This window comes from Panulirus ornatus, chromosome 6 (genome assembly GCF_036320965.1).
Source record: "Panulirus ornatus isolate Po-2019 chromosome 6, ASM3632096v1, whole genome shotgun sequence".
NCBI lineage: Eukaryota > Metazoa > Arthropoda > Malacostraca > Decapoda > Palinuridae > Panulirus > Panulirus ornatus.
Genome location: NC_092229.1, coordinates 8,337,495 through 8,359,847, shown reverse-complemented (window position 1 = coordinate 8,359,847; position 22,353 = coordinate 8,337,495). Strand labels below are relative to the sequence as shown.

The 22,353-nt window shown below is 43.4% G+C and overlaps 1 protein-coding gene across 3 annotated transcripts in view; it reads left to right on the top strand.

The window, feature by feature from the left end:
- The first annotated feature begins 3,505 nt into the window (after positions 1 to 3,505).
- Positions 3,506 to 22,353, top strand: part of LOC139749044 (uncharacterized) — a 119,588-nt gene continuing 100,740 nt past the window's right edge. The window contains exon 1 of one of the 3 annotated variants that reach the window (XM_071662462.1): positions 3,506 to 4,112. In XM_071662462.1, the coding sequence (XP_071518563.1) occupies positions 4,095 to 4,112 (18 nt within the window). In that variant the 5' untranslated portion in view covers positions 3,506 to 4,094. Of the gene's footprint in view, positions 4,113 to 9,930; positions 11,996 to 22,353 lie in introns of those variants that run through there. The other 2 variants (XM_071662461.1, XM_071662460.1) reach the window with 2 other exon arrangements.

Genomic DNA, 22,353 nt, shown 5'->3' with positions numbered 1-22,353 from the left:
TACGAGAGAAAACGAATAAATAAGACCACACACTACTGTAAATGGATGTGTGGTGTAGGACGACTTTTTTAGGCTTCAGCATTTAGTCCTTCAGAGTCCCCAAGCGCATATGGAAAGAGGGTAGAATTAAGTTTATAAACACCATATAGAATAGCTAATGGACGATGGTTAAGTCCAGTTTAGTAACCGTACAGAAATAACATCGATTTTCAAGAAACGGATTTTGGTTAAAGGATATTTCATACTTCTTAGAAGTGATTTAGACCGGAGGAGCGTGATCTGGGCATTACTTTTTAATAGCCATGTTGAATATAAACCAAGGGTGGGGGAGAATGCTGAGATGACCAAGAAAATGTGGTACAAAAATAAATGAAACAAATCAACAGAACTTATGAAAGTCTTACCTTGCTTCTCATAGCAGCCGAGTTCTTGGGTATGATTGCACGACCACTGTTGAAAAGGATCAGGTCAGTGGTTGCGGTACCACAATTCAAGGGTCGTACCCTCATGATGAAGGGTCGTACTGTCGTGCTTAGTGTCGTATCGATGTGCTCAGGGCTCATATCGTCGTCCCCATTAATACTTCTACTCTGTAACTATCTACTGTTGCTTGTGACTCTACATGTTTAACATTAGTCCTTAAGAAATGTTAAACCTCTCACATCTCACCCTAAGGAACACATGAAGCGTAGGGGAGTCCTTACCTCCCAGCCTAGCTCAGCCCAATCCAGCCTAGCCTACCTTAGCCCAACCCAGCCCAGCCCAAACTCGCCTAGCTTAGCCAAACCCAGCCCAACCCAGCCTACCATAGCTTAGCCCAACCCAGCCCACTCTATCTGCTCAGTAGCATGGTCTTGAAGGCACCTAAGAAACTCTTAATAAGTAAAGGTAATAAGACCAGTGATGGTACTAGATAAGTGATTGTGACTTCTTTATCTATGTTCATCGTCTTCAGTGGCACAACTCCACGTAACGCCGTTGTAAGTTCGACTGTTTACATAGGTTTTTAACGGAATATGGAAGACTCTTGTGAACAACGGCAGACACAGATTTTCATCTCTGGTTGATCGTGAGGTGTCAGTATGTCTCAATACTGGCAACGGTTTGCTGTTGAGTTTTCTAAGAACTAAACCGTAATGGATAAATGAAAACACTCGAATTGTTTAGTTTTGTTTTTAAAGATTTTAAATATACGCTTTAGTGACTCTGCTTCTCGAGTATGACTATATTGGGCTTTGGAGACTTACCCACAGTGGCCAGAGGCCTCGTCTCTGGCTGGTGTGGGCATCTGTCTTTAATTGGAGTGCCCGCCTGAGGAAGGTATCGCGTCATCCCTGAGCAACGGCCTGCAGGCGTCCCTCCTCCTCCCTCCCTCGCACCCTCCTCGCCCGGTATCCCATGTAAGGAAGAGCAGTTACTCCCACGATAATGACGTGGGAGACAAAGCTAGTGAGCATTTCATTTTTCTACCGGTTCCCAAAGGGAAAAGAATCAATAACTAAAGAAATTATGGCGGATCGTTCGCTTGTTATGTGATTAAAATGGATGTACTGACGTCAGGGTTGTATAAATCGTCAGTAGACGAAAAGGAGTACAGTCTCGATAAAGAACTTTTCATCTAATAGAATTCTATCGTTTCCCTGCTCCTGGATGTAGCGCAACCTTGAAGATACAGAAACCCCATTTTGTAAAGGAATTATTTACGGCTTGTGTATACTACAGTAATATTAACAGTTCAGTGTCTATCATATATTCAATTATCTTAAACTTCGTTTCCATGTGACAGAATGGACTAGATGTACTTGAATGTAATACCAATACAAACCTGTAAATAATTGGCCTTTTTTAACAATGCTCCTGACTTAGGGTGCTGAATATAGCGTCGACTTTTAGATTTCCTACTCGCATACATTTCATACAGCTTGTGCCATGCCAGATTTAGTCACGTCGAGGCCTTCCTTCACTGTGTTCACTTTTCATTTCGTTCTCGTCCTTTACCGTGTAACTCTGGAGTATCTCAAAGCTCCTTTGTTCAACTTGATGCGGTAACAAAGCCTATCCCCCATGGGACGCGGTTCGCCACCACGTAGCCTACTACTGTCGCACTCAGACTCCTCACCACACACAACCCACCACCACACAAACCTACTAAACACACACACTGGCCATCACCACACTAACACACCCAACCACCACACACACCACACTACCATACACACACATACACACAGCACACCACCGCCACTCACTGCTCGCCAACACCACACAACACGCACCTAAAGAGGAGGGAGCAATGGGGTCACTGACAATGAATATTTTTTTTCACTGGATGGGGAATGTGTAGGTGTGAAAAAAAAATATAATATAGTCCGCTATGGCAAAAGTTAACATTTCGTATCGTGTGATTCTCATCATGGTAAAAAAAAAAAGAACCAGTAATTGGAAAACAGTATTCCTGTGAAAAGCGTGAATGAAATTGTTGTGAATCTATTACAAAATTTAGCCTAATTTCACGGAGGAACTTTTTCATCAAGATTTTTTGATGGGGTTTTATATCATAGGTTTATGGTTAAAGATTTACTGACTGGACTGGTTCTCTTCTTTTCAATTGGAATGACTTCTTATTCACAGGTCTGGTGCCACAGCGTCACATGAGCAAGACACAGCGCGCCTCCAGTAAGCAAGTGAAGATGTGCATCGCAACGGTACAACGGGAGCCACACAGTAAGGTTGCCTGACGTATTTTAAAGATAAAAACAATGAAAAAAATAAATGATTCTGTAATCATTGTATCGTTAATGATATCGACTTTTTTTTGCGGTGTATGAATGAATGTTGGACAGGGTGAGTTAACAGAAATACATACAGTCGATTGAACTGATGCAATTTTTGCCTTCGTGTGGCTATCTTTGAAGAGACAAAATCATTCGCCAGTAGATTTTCTTTCATGATTATTCATTTGAAACATAATGGCCATCATCATACCACGCTCATGTATCATACTCACCAAGACTCAGATGTGAAGGACATTGTAACGATCTTTTAATGGACACTGTCCTGAGAAGAAACACAACATTCATTGCTTTACTGTTAAGTGTGACAACTGATTTATTCCTAGGTATAAAGCGACGGTCTCGTACTGATTTAGAAATCAACCAGCCACATAGCTGCATTTTAAACACTGGCTGCTCGTAACGACAGACCACTACAGCTTCCGCACCGGCCAATAGCACATCAGCATTAAAGTGGAATGGCTCTTTGCTCGGGCCGAGTGGATGCCCGTTTTCTACCAGCACCTATCACAGACCAGTAACCGGAACCATACTGGGTACAGTTCGCCTACACCTCATGTTTTAATGTATTAAAGAAACTGGTTACTTATTTGTTAGCCATATATATCCTAGGGAGGATTTATACAGGGTATATATATAAGGACATCACGACGCATTCAAAGGTAGTCTTGGAACCCGAGTTAGTTACTGCGTTCAGTGGGATCCGTCCTCCTTGTAAACAAACCTTAAATCGCCTCGTGTGCATATAATAACATTTCTGTGAAACTTGACGGCTGCATTAATTAAGATTGAAAACACAGTTTTAAGAAAATGAAATTAAACATTGCCGACAAATGATTCTGTAGTGTTTGTTGTTCAAAGGTTGACAGGATGTAATTGACGATAACTTAAGATTGATGGCACGTCAGTGCATGTGTTGGTGCTAATCCTGTAACCTGGTGAGCAAGGGGCTTGTACAGTAGTGAGAGCTTAGTCGGTGTTAGAGTCACTTCCTATCATCTGAAGGAGGTGATTTCGAAGAAGGTTAACGTGGACGGCAATAAGGCCTTGTGATCTTCCTTAGCCATTAAACCCAAACAACCTACCAGCCAAGTTGGTATGAGGTCCGTGGTCACGCTGGACAACGTGTGATGGCACATAAAGTATTTGATGTGTATCTGACACACACGTAATGACCTGAAAGACGATACAGAAGCAGATAAGAATACAGTGTTATATTGATATGAAGAGGAGAGTGCGCTTCATGGCTGGGCTGCTATACCACGGGTGCAGCGACAAGAAAAGTGTTGAGGAAGGATTCACATGGAGCTGCTGCAGGAGGTGAGTCGTATGCTTGGTCTCGTGGTACTATTGCAAGAGGGATGTGTTGATAAGAGTCTCATGGCTGTGCAGCAGGAGGCATGGTAGAGGTTTTGTGTATGAGACGCGGAAGGGATTGCCGGGGTTCCATGGTGGTGCTTCTGCCAGAGGAACTAAGTCTAGCCGAGGTCGCTCAGTGGCTCTGAGACGTTTTCAGGCGGAGGTGTGCTTGAGGTCTGCACCTGAATGACTGACTGACGACAAGACTGCCATGCATGGTTTATAAAGCCTGTAGGGGAACTGTGAGTTGCTCATTCCCACCTTGTTGAAAATCATGACTGCCTTAATGAAGAGGTCGTGAGACGAGTTGCGACATTTGCGACATCTGGGATGTCGCTAAAAGGGCTTTGTAGGGGGCGTAGGAGGGTGATTGTGCAAGGCATCCAAGTCCTTCAAACCAAGTTACTGTCATGACCAAAGTTCCTCATGGACTGGTAGTGCGGGCAATGCCAGGAGAGTGCCACCACAGTATTCCCTCCGAACTCCCTCTCCCAGTGCGTCAGATATTGGAGAGGGTGAGGTAGTTACTGACCTAGGAGGCCGGAAGGTTAGTGCTGGCAGAGGAAGGGTGGGGTAAGTCAGGTAAGGAGCATCTTAGCTGGAGGTGACGTTGAACGGTCCATAGTGTCATGTAATGGAGTATGTTACTTCAGTACTACTGTCAAGATGGTTGTGACATCCTAGGATGGGATGAGTGTTGTCGGGACCTGTGAAAAAAAAAAGTTGGAGAGGGTGGCATTGGGAGGGAACAGGACCTTAGGGTAGGATTTAGCGAGGTCGGGTGGAGTATTGTGCAACGCGTCGGACTCTGGTCACTAGTTTTGTGTGTGCCTAACTTTCTTCTGTAGCGTGAGGACCGAAAGACATACATAAACACAAACAACACAACATAGTTATAATGATATGTACAAGTATGTGCAGCTCATGGGCGAGCTGCCACTGCTGGAGGTGAAGAGTTAAGGTAAGGATCCTATGATCCTTCTGCAGGAAAAGTGAGTCATTGCCTGGTCTCACGGTGCTGCTGCCGGAGGGAGGAGGCAAAATCGTCGAGGTTCTGTTGTTATGCCGCAGGAGGGAGTAGGGGTGTTCGAAGCCACAGGGTTATCGGAGACGTTTTCGATCGCAAGATGTTTCACGTCCGCAACCGAAGAACTGACTGAGAACAAGTCAACGGTGCATGGCTCTTAAGGCCCTTGGGTGTGAGGAAGGACTGCAAGTGGGTTATGCCTGACGTTGTGTGAATTATGACTGCGTGAAAGAAAAGACTATTTTGGGGCGACGTGTGATGCACGCCTGGGGTGTGAGTTACGACTGTGTGTAAGAAAGATTTTGTAGCAAGGTGGGGAGTAGTGAGGCAGTGAAAGGCATCCAGTTCCTTCATGACAAGGAATTATTATAACGAGGGTGCCACGTGAACTATGTGGCTGCCGGCAAGTATTTATATAAGTAAAGATGATAAAACATAAGTAAGGCATACACATAGATATTTTCTTTACAAGTTACAGAAAGAAAACATCTTTTGTAAATTGTGCGTGACGTTTTAGGTCCTGGGTGATCTATGGTTTATACTGACATGTTTGGGTCGCTAGGTAACAAAGTGAGACCAGATGGTCATCCTGTAATGCTTTCGGGTAAATATTCCTCACTTGGTGTGGTGTCTTCCAGGCCAGAGGCAGTTTGGTTCAATGAAGTCATCCTTACCAACTGAGGACCCATGTTTGTGGACTAACTGAAGACCTGGGGGTAATTGACCAGCTACTGTTCGTCGATTCATATTTATGTATCTCGAAAAAGAGTATATATATATATATATATATATATATATATATATATATATATATATATATACATATATATATATATATATATATATATATATATATATATATATATATATATATATATATATATATATATATGTGTGTGTGTGTGTGTGTGTGTGTGTGTGTGTGTGTGTAAGATGTTGATAGACTCTTGTATTGTAGAGAGAGCGCGTCACAGATCTTGTGAGATACAGTAGTTCTGCCGTGTTGCGGTTTTCGTATGACACTGTTTGTGGCGATTCCCGTAATAACGCATGAATAGGTAAATATTTACAGTACGAGGAACATACCCAGCACAGCTGTGAGGCCATGGCTGCTGGGGATTATTCCTTGTTACCGGAGACAGAACCACAATACCCGTTTTGCATTGAACATATCCACATTTGTTGGGACAGAGACGCTTCTTCACAGAACAGGCAACCCCTCCAAGGGGGCAAGGCGTGAGGCAGTGTTGTTCAATACCTGCTTGTCATGGTGTGACTCACGCTAACTAGTGGCGGGGCGACGTGATATGTGAGAGTGAGGATCAGAGTGAACGAAAATAAGAAATAACTTTTATCAAAGGACACACACACGTACATACAAACCGTCCTTGCAATCGTACGTTCCGAGGAGTTATCGTAAAAGAATGTGAATTCCTGTGCGGTGTTTACCACACCGCTGCCAGAACTAAGGCGACGTGTTTACTGCGGTACGTCGGGTGGTGTAAGGCAACGAACGGTTGCGCCTCATCTTTTCAGAAAACTAATTCTATTTTTCATCCAGTCAGCGTAAAGGACCTTGGATAATGATATTGACGACCTGTAGTAAATTCTTAAATTGGGTCATTTTTGTAATTTTTCCCCCCCTTCAATCTGCTGTTTTTGTGTGTTTGTGTTATCGGTATGATCATATTAAGTCTGTTCTTCAGTATATAGTGTTTCAGGCGAAAACATTTGTCATTTTGGCGTCCTCGGTGAGATCGTATATACATATATAGATATCTTTTCTTTTTTCTTTCATACTATTCGCCATTTCCCGCATTAGCGAGGTAGCGTTGAGAACAGAGGACTGGGCCTTTGAGGGTATAGCCTCACCTGCCAGCGGCAGTGTTTATAAGCCTCAAGCTACATTAACCAACCAAAATGAGGAATGTCATCCCCAGGAGTGTCTCCAGGACGTATGGGTCAGGTACGTTGGTAGCGGCAATTTCTGGAACGAATTTGAATGAAGGCTGCACCGTCTGACGCTAGGCTGGCTGGGCGCTTCCTGGAAATAGGAGTCGTGAAATTCAGTTGACGAGGCTAGGCTTTAAGAACGTGATTTTTTTTTTTTTTTTACGGAATTGCGTAGCTATTTAGTATTGGTGTACACAGAAAATGTTTTATAGTGCTTATATTACTTGTTTGACTACCATTCTGCACTACATTGTAGCAGTGGTGTAGATGTTGTGGAAGTCAAGTGTCATGGTTATAATGCCAGTAAGGAAGGTTGTTTTGTAGAGAAGGGATGATTGTGTTGCTAAGGGTCACGGTTGTGATACTGGTGTTGTCATTGGTCGGTGTTTCTGGTGATGGGTGTTGCTTGAAATTATGGCTGTCTTACTCATTGAAGTGTTGGAAGCTGGCTGATGGTGTTGGCAGTGTTGGCCTTCACGTTAGCTGTTATAATATGATTTACCTTACTGGTGGAAATCCCGTAGCCAATGAGATTTGTATCGTCGGCAGTAATAGAGTAATTAGAGTTTCGGGATAATTGCTGTGACTCGTTTGGTGATTAGCGTTGGTTATCCTGGTCGTCCTGTTGGCAGTTGTAGTTAAAGGATAGTTTCGGTCGTGAGTTTGGGGGTCATAGCGTTTATTGTACTGTAAGTTGTACTTGTGTTATTGATATTAAGGTGTTTGTTGTGTGGTAGAGTTTAGTTGTGGTATACATATTGGTGGCTGTGCTCTTGAATTTCGTATCAGAGATAATGAGAATGCTGGCCCTCGGAAGTGATAATGGTTATGATCTTAGTGACTTTGTGGTATTGTTTGTAACGTGATTGTGGTTGTGGTTGTAAAGTACGATTTTGACATAGAGGTAAATAGTGGTAATTATAATGTTGGGATGGGTAGTTGGAATGCTGGTAGTTGTGGTTCTAGTTGTGGTAGAGGTCATTGTGATGTTAGCAGTGATGGTTGTGATGTTGGAAATTAAGAGTGAGTCTTTGATAATACAGATATTGGTGCTGGTAAAGATGGTTGTGATTTCATAGGATTATGGTGTTTGGGAGTGTTGTTGGTAGCAGTGGTTGTGATTTTAGTTGGTCGCAATGTGCTGGTAGTTCTACTTATGGTATTAAATGCGGTGGTTGTGAAGACGGTTGTGTTTAGGAGTGGTAGTTATGACACTGAGAATTCTGACTAAAAAAAATAAAGTAGATAAGGTAACTAGGAATGGTAGGTATAGTTTTAGCAGTGGTAGTTGTGGTGTTGGTAGAAGCAGAGTCAGTGGTAGCTGTGATTTCAGTAGTGGAGCTTGTAACATGCAGTGGTTATTACTTTTGGCAGTGATTGTGATTGATAGAAAAGAAAGCGGCTCTGCCACACGTCTGGGTATTAGCAGTGGGACTTTTATTGTTTCCAGTGGTAGCTGTGGTTTTAGTGTAGTCAGTGGTAGTGTTATACAGTGTTGCTTTCGGTGCCCCTACACAGTATTGGTGGGTCTGGTGCTGGAAGTGGAAACGGAAGTCTTAGCAGTGGTGGTCGAGACTTAGTAAGAGTGGTAGAGTATTGATGGTGGCAGTTGCGTTGTCAGTGATGGCATTTGCGTTGTCACTGGTGACAGATGTGTGTAGAAAGTGCCTGAATCAACTTCGGCGGCGGTAGTTGAGCTGTTGGTAGTTTGCTGTGGTGGATCGCGTGGTACTTCTGCTGTTTTCAGTGCTCTGTTCGGTGTGAGGTGTATGAGCAGCGATGAGTCTTGTGTAAAGCGGTGGACCGTTTCTGTCTGACGGTGCCTTGTGTGTATTCTATTGAGTAATGGTGACCTAATGTTGGCAGCGTTACATGTGTTGGTGTTGGGAGGGGTGCATGGTGCTAGGAATAGTTTGTATAACTAAAGTTTTACGCAGTTGTCAAGTACACAAGGAACGGTTCACATCGTATCAGTTACATGTTGCCTGTTCTGAACTGCTGACAACGTAAAGAGAATGAAGAACTATGACAACTGACCTCTAATGCGGACCAGATGATTTACCACTTTCGAAGGAGACGCTTCGGCGGGAAACAAACTGACCAAAATGAGTGTTCAATAGCCTCGCTAATACGAGAGAAAAAATAAATTCAGATATGAAAATAATGATCTCTATTTTCTCTCCTCCTTCCTTACATTTATTTCTCTCACTTGTGTGTCGTCTTTAAAACAGCGGGATGCGCGTGGGTGTGGTGACCCAGACCGAAGGTTTGCGGACGTGTACCAACCAACAAGTGGTCGTGCGACGTTAGGGTAGTCGAGGCGTGGTGGTGGAGCCGCCTCCGCCGCCCACCCTCACACACTAGCTAGGCCCGCTCGGCGGTACTCGGGAGTAGCGTAGTAAAGAGGAGGAAGCGGTCGTTGTGGGTGAGGGAGGCTTGTCACGGCGTCATGCAGCACTGGTGGTGGTGCCCCCCTCCACCTCCTCCAAACACACACCTCCCCACCACCCTCCTAATGCCAACCTGCCACCCACCCACCCACCACCAACCCCCCTTGCCCCCCCTCTACCTACCTACTCCAGCGCGCGCACGGTCGATCACTGACACTGACGTCACCAACACACCGATTCCCTGCAAAATAAAATGCCATGGATACCTCCACTCGATCGTGTCAGTACAATGTTGACCAGTGCTGTTGTATATCATGTTGTGTGCATTCGTTGGTTTCATTTTATCGTGTATTTCTCATCACTAAACGGCTTTCTTGCCTATCACTGTCTGCAGTCACTAAAGAGTAGTATCTGGGAGTGTTATTGTGCCCTCTGGGGAGGAGGTGGGGCGAGCTATGCCGCATGGTGTGTGACGCAATCGCCACTACCGTCCACACACTCTTCGTCTGGAAGGTATACGCCTCGTGTGAATGCTCACGTACCCATCCAGCTAACCCGAAGGCACTAAGACACACCCGTGGGAAGTGTGTTGTGAGGTGAGTGTTGAAGGTGGTGGCGTGTGGCAGCGGGCCAGCCACCACTACGGCACCAGCTGGTCCAGTCAGTCGGCACCGTGTTCCCGGGCCAACCGTTCCTACCGTCCCGTGTTATGTAGCGTCCCCGTACCTCGTCCCCTCCACCAGTCAGGTGTCCTCGTCACCACGTCCACTTACCCTTTGTTGCTCTACATTGTTCATCCTCAGACTCGTCCTTGTTTGCCTGACTGCTTTGGGAAGTCTCCCGTCACAGTAGCGTTTCATGAAACACTTAGAGAGAGAGAAAAAAAAGTCTTCCGCCACCTCATGCTAGAGTCGCCTTGACCTAGAAACCATCTTGCACACGTGTAGCGGTCATCTGCAGCGCCCCTCCCGTCATGATAAATAGCAGTGTGGTCGGGTGTGTGGCAGAGCCCAGCGACAGCACGAACACCTGGACCTGTGCATAAGTCCCTGTATCCCACAACCATCGAGCTCACATTCGCTTCTTTGCCCGTCAGTGTCTGTTATCTAGGAGGAAGAACAGTCACATGTGTGTCATTAAAGCCACGTCGCTCTCGTATGTGCATGAGTTACGCCATATATATATATCCCTTGCTTTATTAGATTCCCCCAGTTGTCCACACATTGTTTTCTCAAGGACGTCCCACCTCTAAGGATCATATATAAACGCCCCGACAGACATCAAGAAGCAACAGACGACGTCAAGTGTGAGTTTGCGTAAGTGTCAACAAACAGCCTAGCTCCTCTTCCTCCTCCCTACTGCGACTCAGTTTCTGGTTTGTTCGCACCACCTCTGGCGCTTAAGTCCTCTCCCGGGTCCTGGCCCAATACAGTCACTATTCATTCGGTGTCTTTAGATATATATTGATCTGTAACAGTCGGGAGTTTATAGTCAGTATAGAAGAAAAAAAAAAGAAGAATAAGCAGTCGGCACTACAAGCATGGTGCAGCGTGAACTTTTTTTTACCAGTGTCATCGTACGGAATTCGCTGAATTGGCGTTACAGTTTCTACATTGTATAAAATTAAGAGGAGGATTTGAGCGGTGAGTACCTTACGTGATACTGGTAATAGTCGTGCTCCAATTGGCCAAAAGAAGGAGAAAAAGAATGCATAACAGAGTAATTCAGTCTGATCGAAAATTAAGTGCAGTATGACAAGTTACGACGCAGAGTTAGAATAAAATATGCGCAGGTTGTGCGAACAATACCAAGCATACATTCTCGAAGCAAGAACGGACAAGTTTAGCAGCTGAAAGACCGACACATGTTTTCTGCACTCCCATGTTCCTTGGGCAGACGAGATCGTCTCCATGACTAAAATTTGTGTTGGATAGCATCTCTTGTAGGCAAGATAATGATCAGCAAGTGACGTCGACAATCTGCTACGAGACATCAAGGACATTGATAAACTTTATAGCAACGATAATGAACGCAAGATTTGTTATATAGCAAGATTAGTGGTGACTTGGACAACAGCAAGAGAAAACGCTTAAGACACTTGGTGTAAGAACGCTTCACATGGCATGTTCCAGATAGCCACAGGTTTTCGAATGACTGTGGCCATCGGAGGGAATTAATTAATCTTACAGAGTGGGAGAAGAAACATCGGCCTAGTGGCCACGGAGACGCACTACGTGTGGCCTGGGGTCTCGGTAGCCACACACACCATGGCGTCACAGGGAGCCCACCCCGCGTGCCTCTTCCTGGCCCTGACGCTGTTGGTGACTGGGGCGGCTACGGTGATCCTGTGCACCGCCATCCTCACCAACCACTGGGAGGTCATCACCTTCGATAAGGATGCTGTGGAGGCCATCACTGCCAAGCACAACACCACACACAACCTCACTTGGCTGTGGAATGGCAAGGTTGGCAAGGTGAGTGTTGCCGTCCTGTCTGTTTTGTAATTAAACTTTTGGCACATAACTTGAAAATATACTTCTAATGTTTCCTTAGACTTTCCATTCGTCCTCACAATGTCAGTGACTGACATAGACGTGATATTGTAAAAGGTAAAGGTAAATTTACCAAAACTTAACAGTTTGAGGACGTATCTAAAATTTCGGTTGACATGGCATCATGGAATCTATCGCTTACCCATTATCTTGTTTCGTTTATTTGATATTTTTGCTGTATTCTTTTTTTTTAGATAAGTGTCACATTCATAACGTGACCAAAACATTGATTGATAGACTTCATGAAATATTGTAAAAGCCTTTTTTTTATGATTTTCGCCAAAGCTATAAACGTCATGTTACCTGACGTGTGTTTCCACAACTGGATGTCTAGCTGTACAAAATTAGTATTACGTGATATCTCGCCTGTGGCGAGATGTCTCATGCATCATACATCCATCCTCATACCTAGGGAAATCTCATTTGGCCAACCCGTCATTTTGACGTCGATGCGAGGGCGAAAATATCAGAAATCCACCAAATTTTGTTATTCGCGAGGGTTACGATCGTGATTCGTATTGTGAATCTAGTACGCCAGCCAGAAGTTTAGCCACAATGAATCATTATTGCTGAATGTTACGAATCATCGTAAAATAACCTTTTTTTTTACTCATTACTAGAACCTTCAGTGCATAAAACAACATACCATCGAGTTTTTGCTTCGCGATCCTGTTTTACAGTGTGTCCAGACAGTGCCCGTCAGGTTGCGCCAGCCCTCTCTCTGGTGAGGCAGAGTATGAAATTCCGCGAACCGGGAAATCCAGTGCTGGAGCGAGCATTTGCATAAGGAGAATGAGAGAGTGCGATGACTAATCGAGAACCGAGACGATTTCCTCATAGCTGTCCGCTCCCTCGGCTTTGTAGCGCGTGACACTGTGATTTGAGGGAGTTATCCCGCTATCCTAGTCAGCTCTACGCATGCGTCTTCCTCCCTCCCTCCCTCCCTCTTCTTCCCCCCAAGACTTCCACAAGTTGAAGCGCATTTATTTTGACTCTTGTTTTATAACCGTATTTAACCTGAGCTTTGTGATGATTCATGTTTCTGGGCACGCTTGGTCTGGATGTTTAACTCGGGCGTAGACAGTGTTAAGGTTCTGTGTTTGTGAAGTACTCGATGCTTTGTGTGTTTATCCTTAACCTTCCCCCGGGCATTATGAGGTGTGTGAGGCCTGGGATGTCTTTATGGTCTGTGCCAGCCTTGACGTTGGAACATTCTTAAGATCACTTCGGGGAAATATTTCACAATATTTAGAGGAGATCAAATACTTTGCTTGATATATATATATATATATATATATATATATATATATATATATATATATATATATATATATATATATATATATATATATGCTTTGTTAAGTTCCCCATTTTCCCTTGAACTTAAAGCCTCGTTGCATATGAAACTTTATATGGCTTAGAATTACTGCAAACAATTTTACCGTGTGAGGCGAAGAACGTGGCGAGTAATTTCCTTCTCTCGACCATAAGTTATGTTACCTAAATCACTTTTAAACTTGATTATATTTAGAACTCAGAAGGTATGAACTGGCGCAGTTGAATAAGACTGGGAAGGAGGAATGTTTTCTGAGGGCGAGCTGAGTAAGTCTTTGTTTAATCTTTTGTGTTTTCATGACGTAGGTGTTATAAATGATGCTTCGAAATCATTAGGTCGACGGAAGAGGATCTTACTGTACACTAACAGCTTTCCAGATAGATTTAGAATAAATACTCCAGTCTTATTTAATGTCTTTAATGCCATCAAGGCCTTTTCTATTATATCTTTTCTCTCTTTTTCTGTTCGCACTTCACGTGATACACAAACCTCAGGCTGAATCTTTAGGGTGTTTATACTACGGTGCGAACTGACGCGTATGATTGGATTTTATGCTCGTACTTCATGGACCGAGGAAGGTAGAGCAGATTGGTTTTGTTATGAGCGGCTTCGCCACAATGCAAGGTTCGGGGGTTGATGGTTTTGGCTGCGTATGACTAACAGGGTATTTGTGTTTATGTGTGTGTGTGTGTGTGTGTGTGTGTATATATATATATATATATATATATATATATATATATATATATATATATATATATATATATATATATATATATATATATATATATATATATATATATTTATATATGAGTAGTGAGCTTTACCTCTCTTCAGGCATCACCACTTCACAGTGTCCTGTTGCTGTCTGATTTTTTTTTCTTTTTTAACCTCCTCTTTGCTTCTCACGTTCGATCGTTTTAAGTCTTAAGTTTTTATTTTCTGTTTCATTGTCTTATGGTTTGGTAATTCCTCTGGATTTCCAGGAACTGAACATTGCTCTCCAAGGATGATGTGATCACTGTGTGACTCTGTACCTTGTCAGTGTCTTAGATTAGTGGTTCCTAGACTCTTCTATCTCCACGTAATGAATGTGAGGATTTTTTTTTTTCTTTTCTTATAAATCCTTGTCGCGTCCCGTTGGCCCATCAGTAACACTTCTGCGTGTGCTTCATGAATGAGGGAAAACAAGCCGTTGCTTCTCATTCCTCTTTTAAGGGAAACATATATCCTCACTCTCGTAGTCTTGGGGGACTTCACGTAAACCCTCGTCTCTCTCTCTCTCTCTCTCTCTCTCTCTCTCTCTCTCTCTCTCTCTCTCTCTCTCTCTCTCTCTCTCTCTCTCTCTCTCTCTCTCAGGATCTCTTCCTTCGAGTTCATGGTTTTTGATCCTTGACTGACAACTCGTCAGTAAAGATCTGAGTAAGTTGATGACTTGGTCGGTAATGACTGTGTGGAATTATCCTCCGGGGGTAAGATCCTTCGATATATGTACTCTGTCGTACTTCATACTCCCCAGTAGTGTGTGTGCCCACGCTCACTCTCCATCTCCCCAGTAAGGTGCACACGTTCACCTTCCTCCCCAGTAACGTGCACACGTTCACCTTCCTCCCGAGTAACGTGCACACGTTCACCTTCCTCCCCAGTAACGTGCACACGGTCACTTTCCTCCCAATACTGCTCACGTTCACCCTCCCCCTCAGTGCCGCGCTCTTGTTCACCTTCCCCAGTACCGTGCTCACATTCACCCTCCTAGTACCGTACTCAATTTCACCCTCCTGTTCCCTAGTACCGTGTTCACTTTCACCCTCTTGTTTCCAAGTACCGTGCTCACTTTCATCCACCTCCTCCCTGGTACAGAGCTCACTTTCATCCACCTCCATCCTGGTACAGTGCTCACTTTCATCCACCTCCATCCTGGTACCGTGGTCACTTTCATCCACCTCCATCCTGGTACCGTGGTCACTTTCATCCACCTCCATCCTGGTACCGTGGTCACTTTCATCCACCTCCATCCTGGTACCGCGCTCACTTTCATCCACCTCCATCCTGTTACCGCGCTCACTTTCATCCATCTCCATCCTGGTACCGTGCTCACTTTCATCCACTTCCATCCTGGTACAGTGCTCACTTTCATCCACTTCCATCCTGGTACAGTGCTCACTTTCATCCACCTCCATCCTGGTACCGCGCTCACTTTCACCTCACCCTCAGGTATAACACCTTCCCTTACAGACCTCGTCAGGTCATGGCTGGTGTATTTCGTGTCATGGCCAGGTCTCCTAATTGACTATTTACACTTGCATCGGGTTCCCTAACAGAGCTTAACTCATTACCTTAATTACTCGGCCGTATTTTGGGACGATGTCGTTCAACCTGGAGGGGGCAAAAAAAAAAAAGAAAAAAGAAAATGGGAGGATGGGTACACAAGATCTTGCTTGATGGATGTTAATTAATTGGTTGTAGCAAATAGGGAATGATTTACTCCCGCTGGAGACATCGTACCTCACACTGACGTCTTGACATGAAGTGGTGGTGATATATATATATATATATATATATATATATATATATATATATATATATATATATATATATATATATATATATATATATATATATACATATATATATATATATATATATATATATATATATTTTTTTTTTTTTTTTTTTTTTTTATACTTTGTCGCTGTCTCCCGCGTTTGCGAGGTAGCGCAAGGAAACAGACGAAAGAAATGGCCCAACCCCCCCCCCCATACACATGCACATACACACGTCCACACACGCAAATATACATACCTACACAGCTTTCCATGGTTTACCCCAGACGCTTCACATGCCTTGATTCAATCCACTGACAGCACGTCAACCCCTGTATACCACATCGCTCCAATTCACTCTATTCCTTGCCCTCCTTTCACCCTCCTGCATGTTCAGGCCCCGATCACACAAAATCTTTTTCACTCCATCTTTCCACCTCCAATTTGGTCTCCCTCTTCTCCTCGTTCCCTCCACCTCCGACACACACACATATATATATATATATATATATATATATATATATATATATATATATATATATATATATATGTATGGATAGATAGATAGATATCATATTTGATCGCCATTTGCAGCGTTAGCGAGGTAGCGCCAGGAACAGACGATGAAAGACCACATCTCACATTTTCTCCCTTGAAAAGAAAACTCATTTTCGTTTGTCACGAAATTTGCGTCGGATGACAGCCAATGTCTTGCTCCTTAATATCAAATTACCTCGGGTCACACCTCAACGTTAAAACACCTCGAAAATCCAACTAACATTAACATTTAATTGGTGTAGATCACAGAAAAAAAAAGAAACGTTAATAAGATAAAAAAGATATGTCGGTCGCCACATTTTAATGAAAACGCATCCCAGAAAAAAAAAGAAAAATTAGGACATAATTATGATCTTAGATTTACCGTAAAACTTGGAAGGTTTTCAAGATATTTTTTTTATGATTGGTGGTCGTAGCGTCATTGTTATGGAGAAGGGGAAGAGAGAGAGAGAGAGAGAGAGAGAGAGAGAGAGAGAGAGAGAGAGAGAGAGAGAGAGAGAGAGGGTGAGGGATAGGGGGTTAGTATTCCTGTGTTATAAGGGGGTTGGGAAGGGTGTTGGGGGAGGAGGTGTGGTCGAAATTCACTGAAGTCTGTGTTGATGTATGTGAGTGTCACATCATTTCATATGGCATTCATATGCATGGTTATAGCGATGTATAGTGGTATACCGTATATACCCTATTACTGTATTGTACCAAACTACATGTAACGTATCCCGTATACCTTAACTTACTAAATGACATATATTAATAATCTATTTTTTTGGTTATTTTGTTCCGTCGTTAGGTAAATATATGCAAACTTTCTAACTAGATCTTATGATGATGATCAGGCCTTTCGCACTGTTCATAAAATTACATTTTCGTAAATTCTAAAGGAGCGTTAATGCCATCCTGTCTTGAAATCATCCAAACTTGACGTAGTTGTTGGCCGATCAAATCAGCCGTTTCATAGAAAACGTAATAGCCTATTATCAAATGCAGATTGATCTCTGGAAATCGAAAGCAACCCGGAAACTGACTGCAGTCGTTTTTCGTTTTTGTTTGTTTGTGTTAAAAGTTTTTTGGATTAAACTAGATTCAGATTTTGATATGACTCTTTTGTTATGCTTTTCTTATCTAGTTAGTATATATGTTGGGCAGTGTGTAGTATAAGCAGCAAAAAAAAAAAGGTTTTATGGGAATGATTTTTTTTCGGAAATAGGGGAAACAATTCTTGTACGTTCAGTTTAATTTTTGATGACAAAGTGAAATAAGGAGAGAGAGAGAAAGAGGGGAAAAAAAAGGGAGCAAAAATATATATAAGTCAGGTAGTAAGGGAATGTGGAATGGGGGTAGCCAGGGGAAAGTAATGGCTAAGGCGGAACGGGACGCCTAGCCTATCAACAATTTTTTTTTTTCCACCGCTTCCTTAAAGACGCTATGACAACATTTTCCGTATTATTTTTCCCCAAGTTCTTCTCCTGTTGGTTGGTCGATGCTGGTGTAGTTAGATAGTTCCATTTCTTTATATGAAACTAACTACGTTTATTACCTCCGGTTCAGTATAGTGTAATAAACCATTTATTTTTTTTTAGATCTTAATCGCTCAAAACCCAAGTTTTGTTTTGGAATGGCGCTCAGCGGTATTCTGTTGAAGCGATCTTAACTTCCCGATGAAAAAGAAGGTAGCCTAGATAACAGACCCTTGAGGAGACTTTGATACTCACATCCTCGATACTGATCTTGGGAACTTCGCTGTACCCGACCACCTGGAGCAGGCGCTTAAGACGTCAGAGGTTGGTTGGATGGTGGTGGCGCTAGCTCGCTCGCGAAAGGTGAGCAGCGCACAATGATTTTTACCACACATTGTGCAGCGTCCACGCCTGTGTCTCGCCACCACCGTGGCCCAGTGGCGGACGTTGCTTACATGTGCTGCGCCTCATGCCTGCCTACCTGCTTGCTTGGGGGGGGAGGCAACGATAATCGTGTTTTAGGATGACATTTACTTCGTGTCAGTGGATGAGAGACTAGGTTACTTCATGGAGAAATGATCTTTCCTAACGCACCATTCATTTTCATTACCGATAGAATCATTTTCATTATTAATAGAATTTTCTTAGATATCTGAATCTCTGCTCTTTTTGGATTTCTCATTCATGTTAAAATGTAGGATAGTATCGTCATTTTTACTAGGTATATTATTACCCCGCATCCTGGTGTTAATGGCTTATTCTTTTGACTATGTTCGATTATGATGTCTTCCTTTAGTACACACTCGACTGTCCTGGCAGAACACGATCTTGAGAGAGTAGCTTAGTTATGTACATGATATCCATACGTGATATGATAATATGTATACAGGAAGAGATACTTTATACGTAATCAGGATTGGAACCTAATGGCCTGGGGTTCTTGGAAAATCCGATATAATACCGTTGAGCGCATGCCCATTTTCTATGGTGTGTGGGAAGATGAAATATGTTTACGTAAGGGAAACGTTGGTTGATGGAGCGGCCTGCCAGCCAGCCAGGCTCGAGGCAGCCTTCCCACTCTACTTTACCTTTTCATTACGAAATTATGTAACTAGGAGTTGAGCTCCAGCAACTCCGGTGTGAGCAGCCAGCTGGCCAGGGAGGAGGTCCCTACGTCAGGTGTAGTGTAGCTGAAATATGTTAATGCCAACCATCCTAGGTCTCATCGAGACTTTCTCTCTCTTCCCCGCCCATCCCGTGTCAGCGTTCATTAGAAAGGAGAGCGTAGCACTAAGTAGGAGCTGCCGCGAGCCGTGAGGCGGGCATTAAGGAAGAGCAGCTCTTTAACACTAAGAATACTTAATCATTTTTCTCTCATAATTGATTGCTGTCACCGGCGCTAGTCAGGTATCGCCAGGAACAGACGAAGAAAGGCCACATCCATTCTCCAGCTGTCATGTGTAGTGCAGCGAAAACACAGCTATCTACAACCAAAGCCCCACAGAAGCTTTGCCTTGGTTTACTCCGGTGCTTCACGTGCCCTGGTTCAGTCCACTGGGAGCACATAGACCCCCGTATATCATGTCGTTCCAATTCACTCTATCCCGTGAACGCCTTTCACCCTCCTGCATGTTCAGGCCTCGATCGTTCAAATTTTTTTTTTTTTTCATTCCATCCTTCCACCCCGATCCAAACATCCTACATCATCATCTAAATATTTTATTTCACGAAGAAGTCTTCCTGGAAAGTCATGCATAATGGAATTGACCAGGAACTGGAATATCCTCCCGCCTTATTCCACCTCCTTTAAACTCGTATAGACAATAACAGTTCCAGAGCTTCGCTGATCCTGGGATGTGGCTTAGCACGGAAGCGCCTCTGATCCTGGAGGTAGCCTAGCCCTCACGCGACACCGAGCCTGGAGATAGCCTAGCTTACCACGTCTCTCTCTCTCTGTCACTCCCGCTAGGGTAATATCCTTTAGACTTGAATCAACATGATTATCCTTCCGGACTGTGAGAGCGAAGGAGACCTTTACCATCCAAATGTCTACATCATAGACGTAGATCTCGTCCATTAAAACAAGACCTGTATTGTCTTGTGCATCTCACCTGATTGATTCCTTCAATCGCTAGTTTGAGTGTACGATGATTACATTTGCAGCTGGGATGAGGGACTTTGCTGTCCGCCATTATATATTGTGCTCTCAACCGTATACATCGTGTCGTTATACTAACCCTTGAACACGACGTGATGACCCTTGGACACGACTTTACAAGCCTTGAGCACTACGTTACGACTCTGAGACACGTCGTTGCGACCCTTGGGTATGATGGCTTGGCCTTTGGCCAGACCTTTAAAGTTGTCCAAGGGCCACCTCATTGAAGCCAGTGCAAGGAGTTATTGATTTATGATGATGTTTATTATGATGAAGGCAGATGTCTGGGAAGGTAGACCAAGGTAGACCCAGGACGCCTGATGTAGTGAAACGCGAAGCCTGGTAACCGTAGAGTTCTTGCTACCTCGACCTGCTTTTAAGCGTATTACAAGACCATTCCTTCTTCCCGCGTTTGGGATCCGTGTTTGCACTTGGTTACAGATGTTTGTTACAGAGGAGTTCTGGTATTTAGTTGATACACATCTCGCAATGCTAGTGTCACTTCGGAACGTTTCAAGCTGTTTTATTCATCCCGTTTCCTTCTGTCGTCTTTCCATTGATGTCTGTTCTCTTGTCTCGTTGTTAGCATTCTCACCGCAAGTTTCCTGTTGTTATAGTTCTGTTTACCCGCCGTATACTTTGACTTTTGCGGTCGTATATGAGGGGCGAGACTTGACGTCTTAGCTGAGTAGGGGATGAAGTATCAGTGCCAGACATTACCATCCAAACACCCCAGTATTTTCTCCCATGTTATATATATATATATATATATATATATATATATATATATATATATATATATATATATATATATATATATATATACATATAACAAACCCGAAGTATGTAGGTTAAACGACAAGTCATCGTCGGAAACATAACTGCTGTCGTTATGACGCTGATGGTAAACACTTCTCGTACACTTCTCTGACACAGAAAACGGACAGAGGAAACACCAGGGGAAACTCTGCCAAGCTGATTCTCTGTCACCTTTATTAACGGTCTTCAGTCTCGGATGCACTGAAGGCCAAGATCGTAGCTACAGGAACAGGGGATAGAGGCATCTTTCTAGTTCAGTGTCCACTTAAAAGAGGAGTCATTTGAGTAGGTGTTCCCTGAACAGGACGGTTCATCACCAGCTCATACCTGGAAGTGGATGCTTAATGACGTTTTCCTCTGAAATCTCACTCGTATTTGTCGCGTGTCCATTTATCTTTGTACTAGAGGCGTGCAACCCACATGCAAATATTTTTCGTATCTGTGTAATGCAAAAATGTAACGAACAGTTATCATGTAGGTATCAAAGCTGCCTCACACTACAGTGGGTTCTGTTCTTTCTGTGTGAGTTCGCTGGGATGCCTCCCAGAACAATGTGATGATGTTATTCTCACACAAGATTGATCGGTAACGCAATAACACCTCACCCCTTGCTTGTGTGGACGGACTGACCCCTGTTACTCTCTCTCTCTCTCTCTCTCTCTCTCTCTCTCTCTCTCTCTCTCTCTCTCTCTCTCTCTCTCTCTCTCTCTAAAGATTGGTCAGTAACGCAGTAACACGTAACCTCTGACACCACCCCCACCCCCAACTAGATCCCGTTTGCTTCCCGTGTGTCTGTACGGCAGGCACACGGACCTCCGTGTGGTGTAACGGTTAGTGTTACTGACCTTCACGCCTGCCCGGGCCTGCCTGGGATCAAACCCTCATAGGTTTCGAATCCTCATCGCGGCAGCCGGTCCGTAGTTCACCCAGCTGGAACTGGTACGAGTGGATGTCGATTACACAGACACAGACTCACACACACACACACACACAGACACACACACACACACAGACACACACACACACAGTTATCACAGGTAAAACTAGTATATATATATATATATATATATATATATATATATATATATATATATATATATACATATATATATATATATATATATATATATATATATATATATATATATATATATACATATATATATATATATATATATATATATATATATATATATATATATATATATATATATATATATATTATATATTATCCCTGGGGATAGGGGAGAAAGAATACTTCCCACGTATTCCCTGCGTGTCGTAGAAGGCGACTAAAAGGGGAGGGAGCGGGGGGCTGGAAATCCTCCCCTCTCGTTTTTTTTTTTTTTTTTTTGATTTTCCAAAAGAAGGAACAGAGAACGAGGCCAGGTGAGGATACTCCCTCAGAGGCCCAG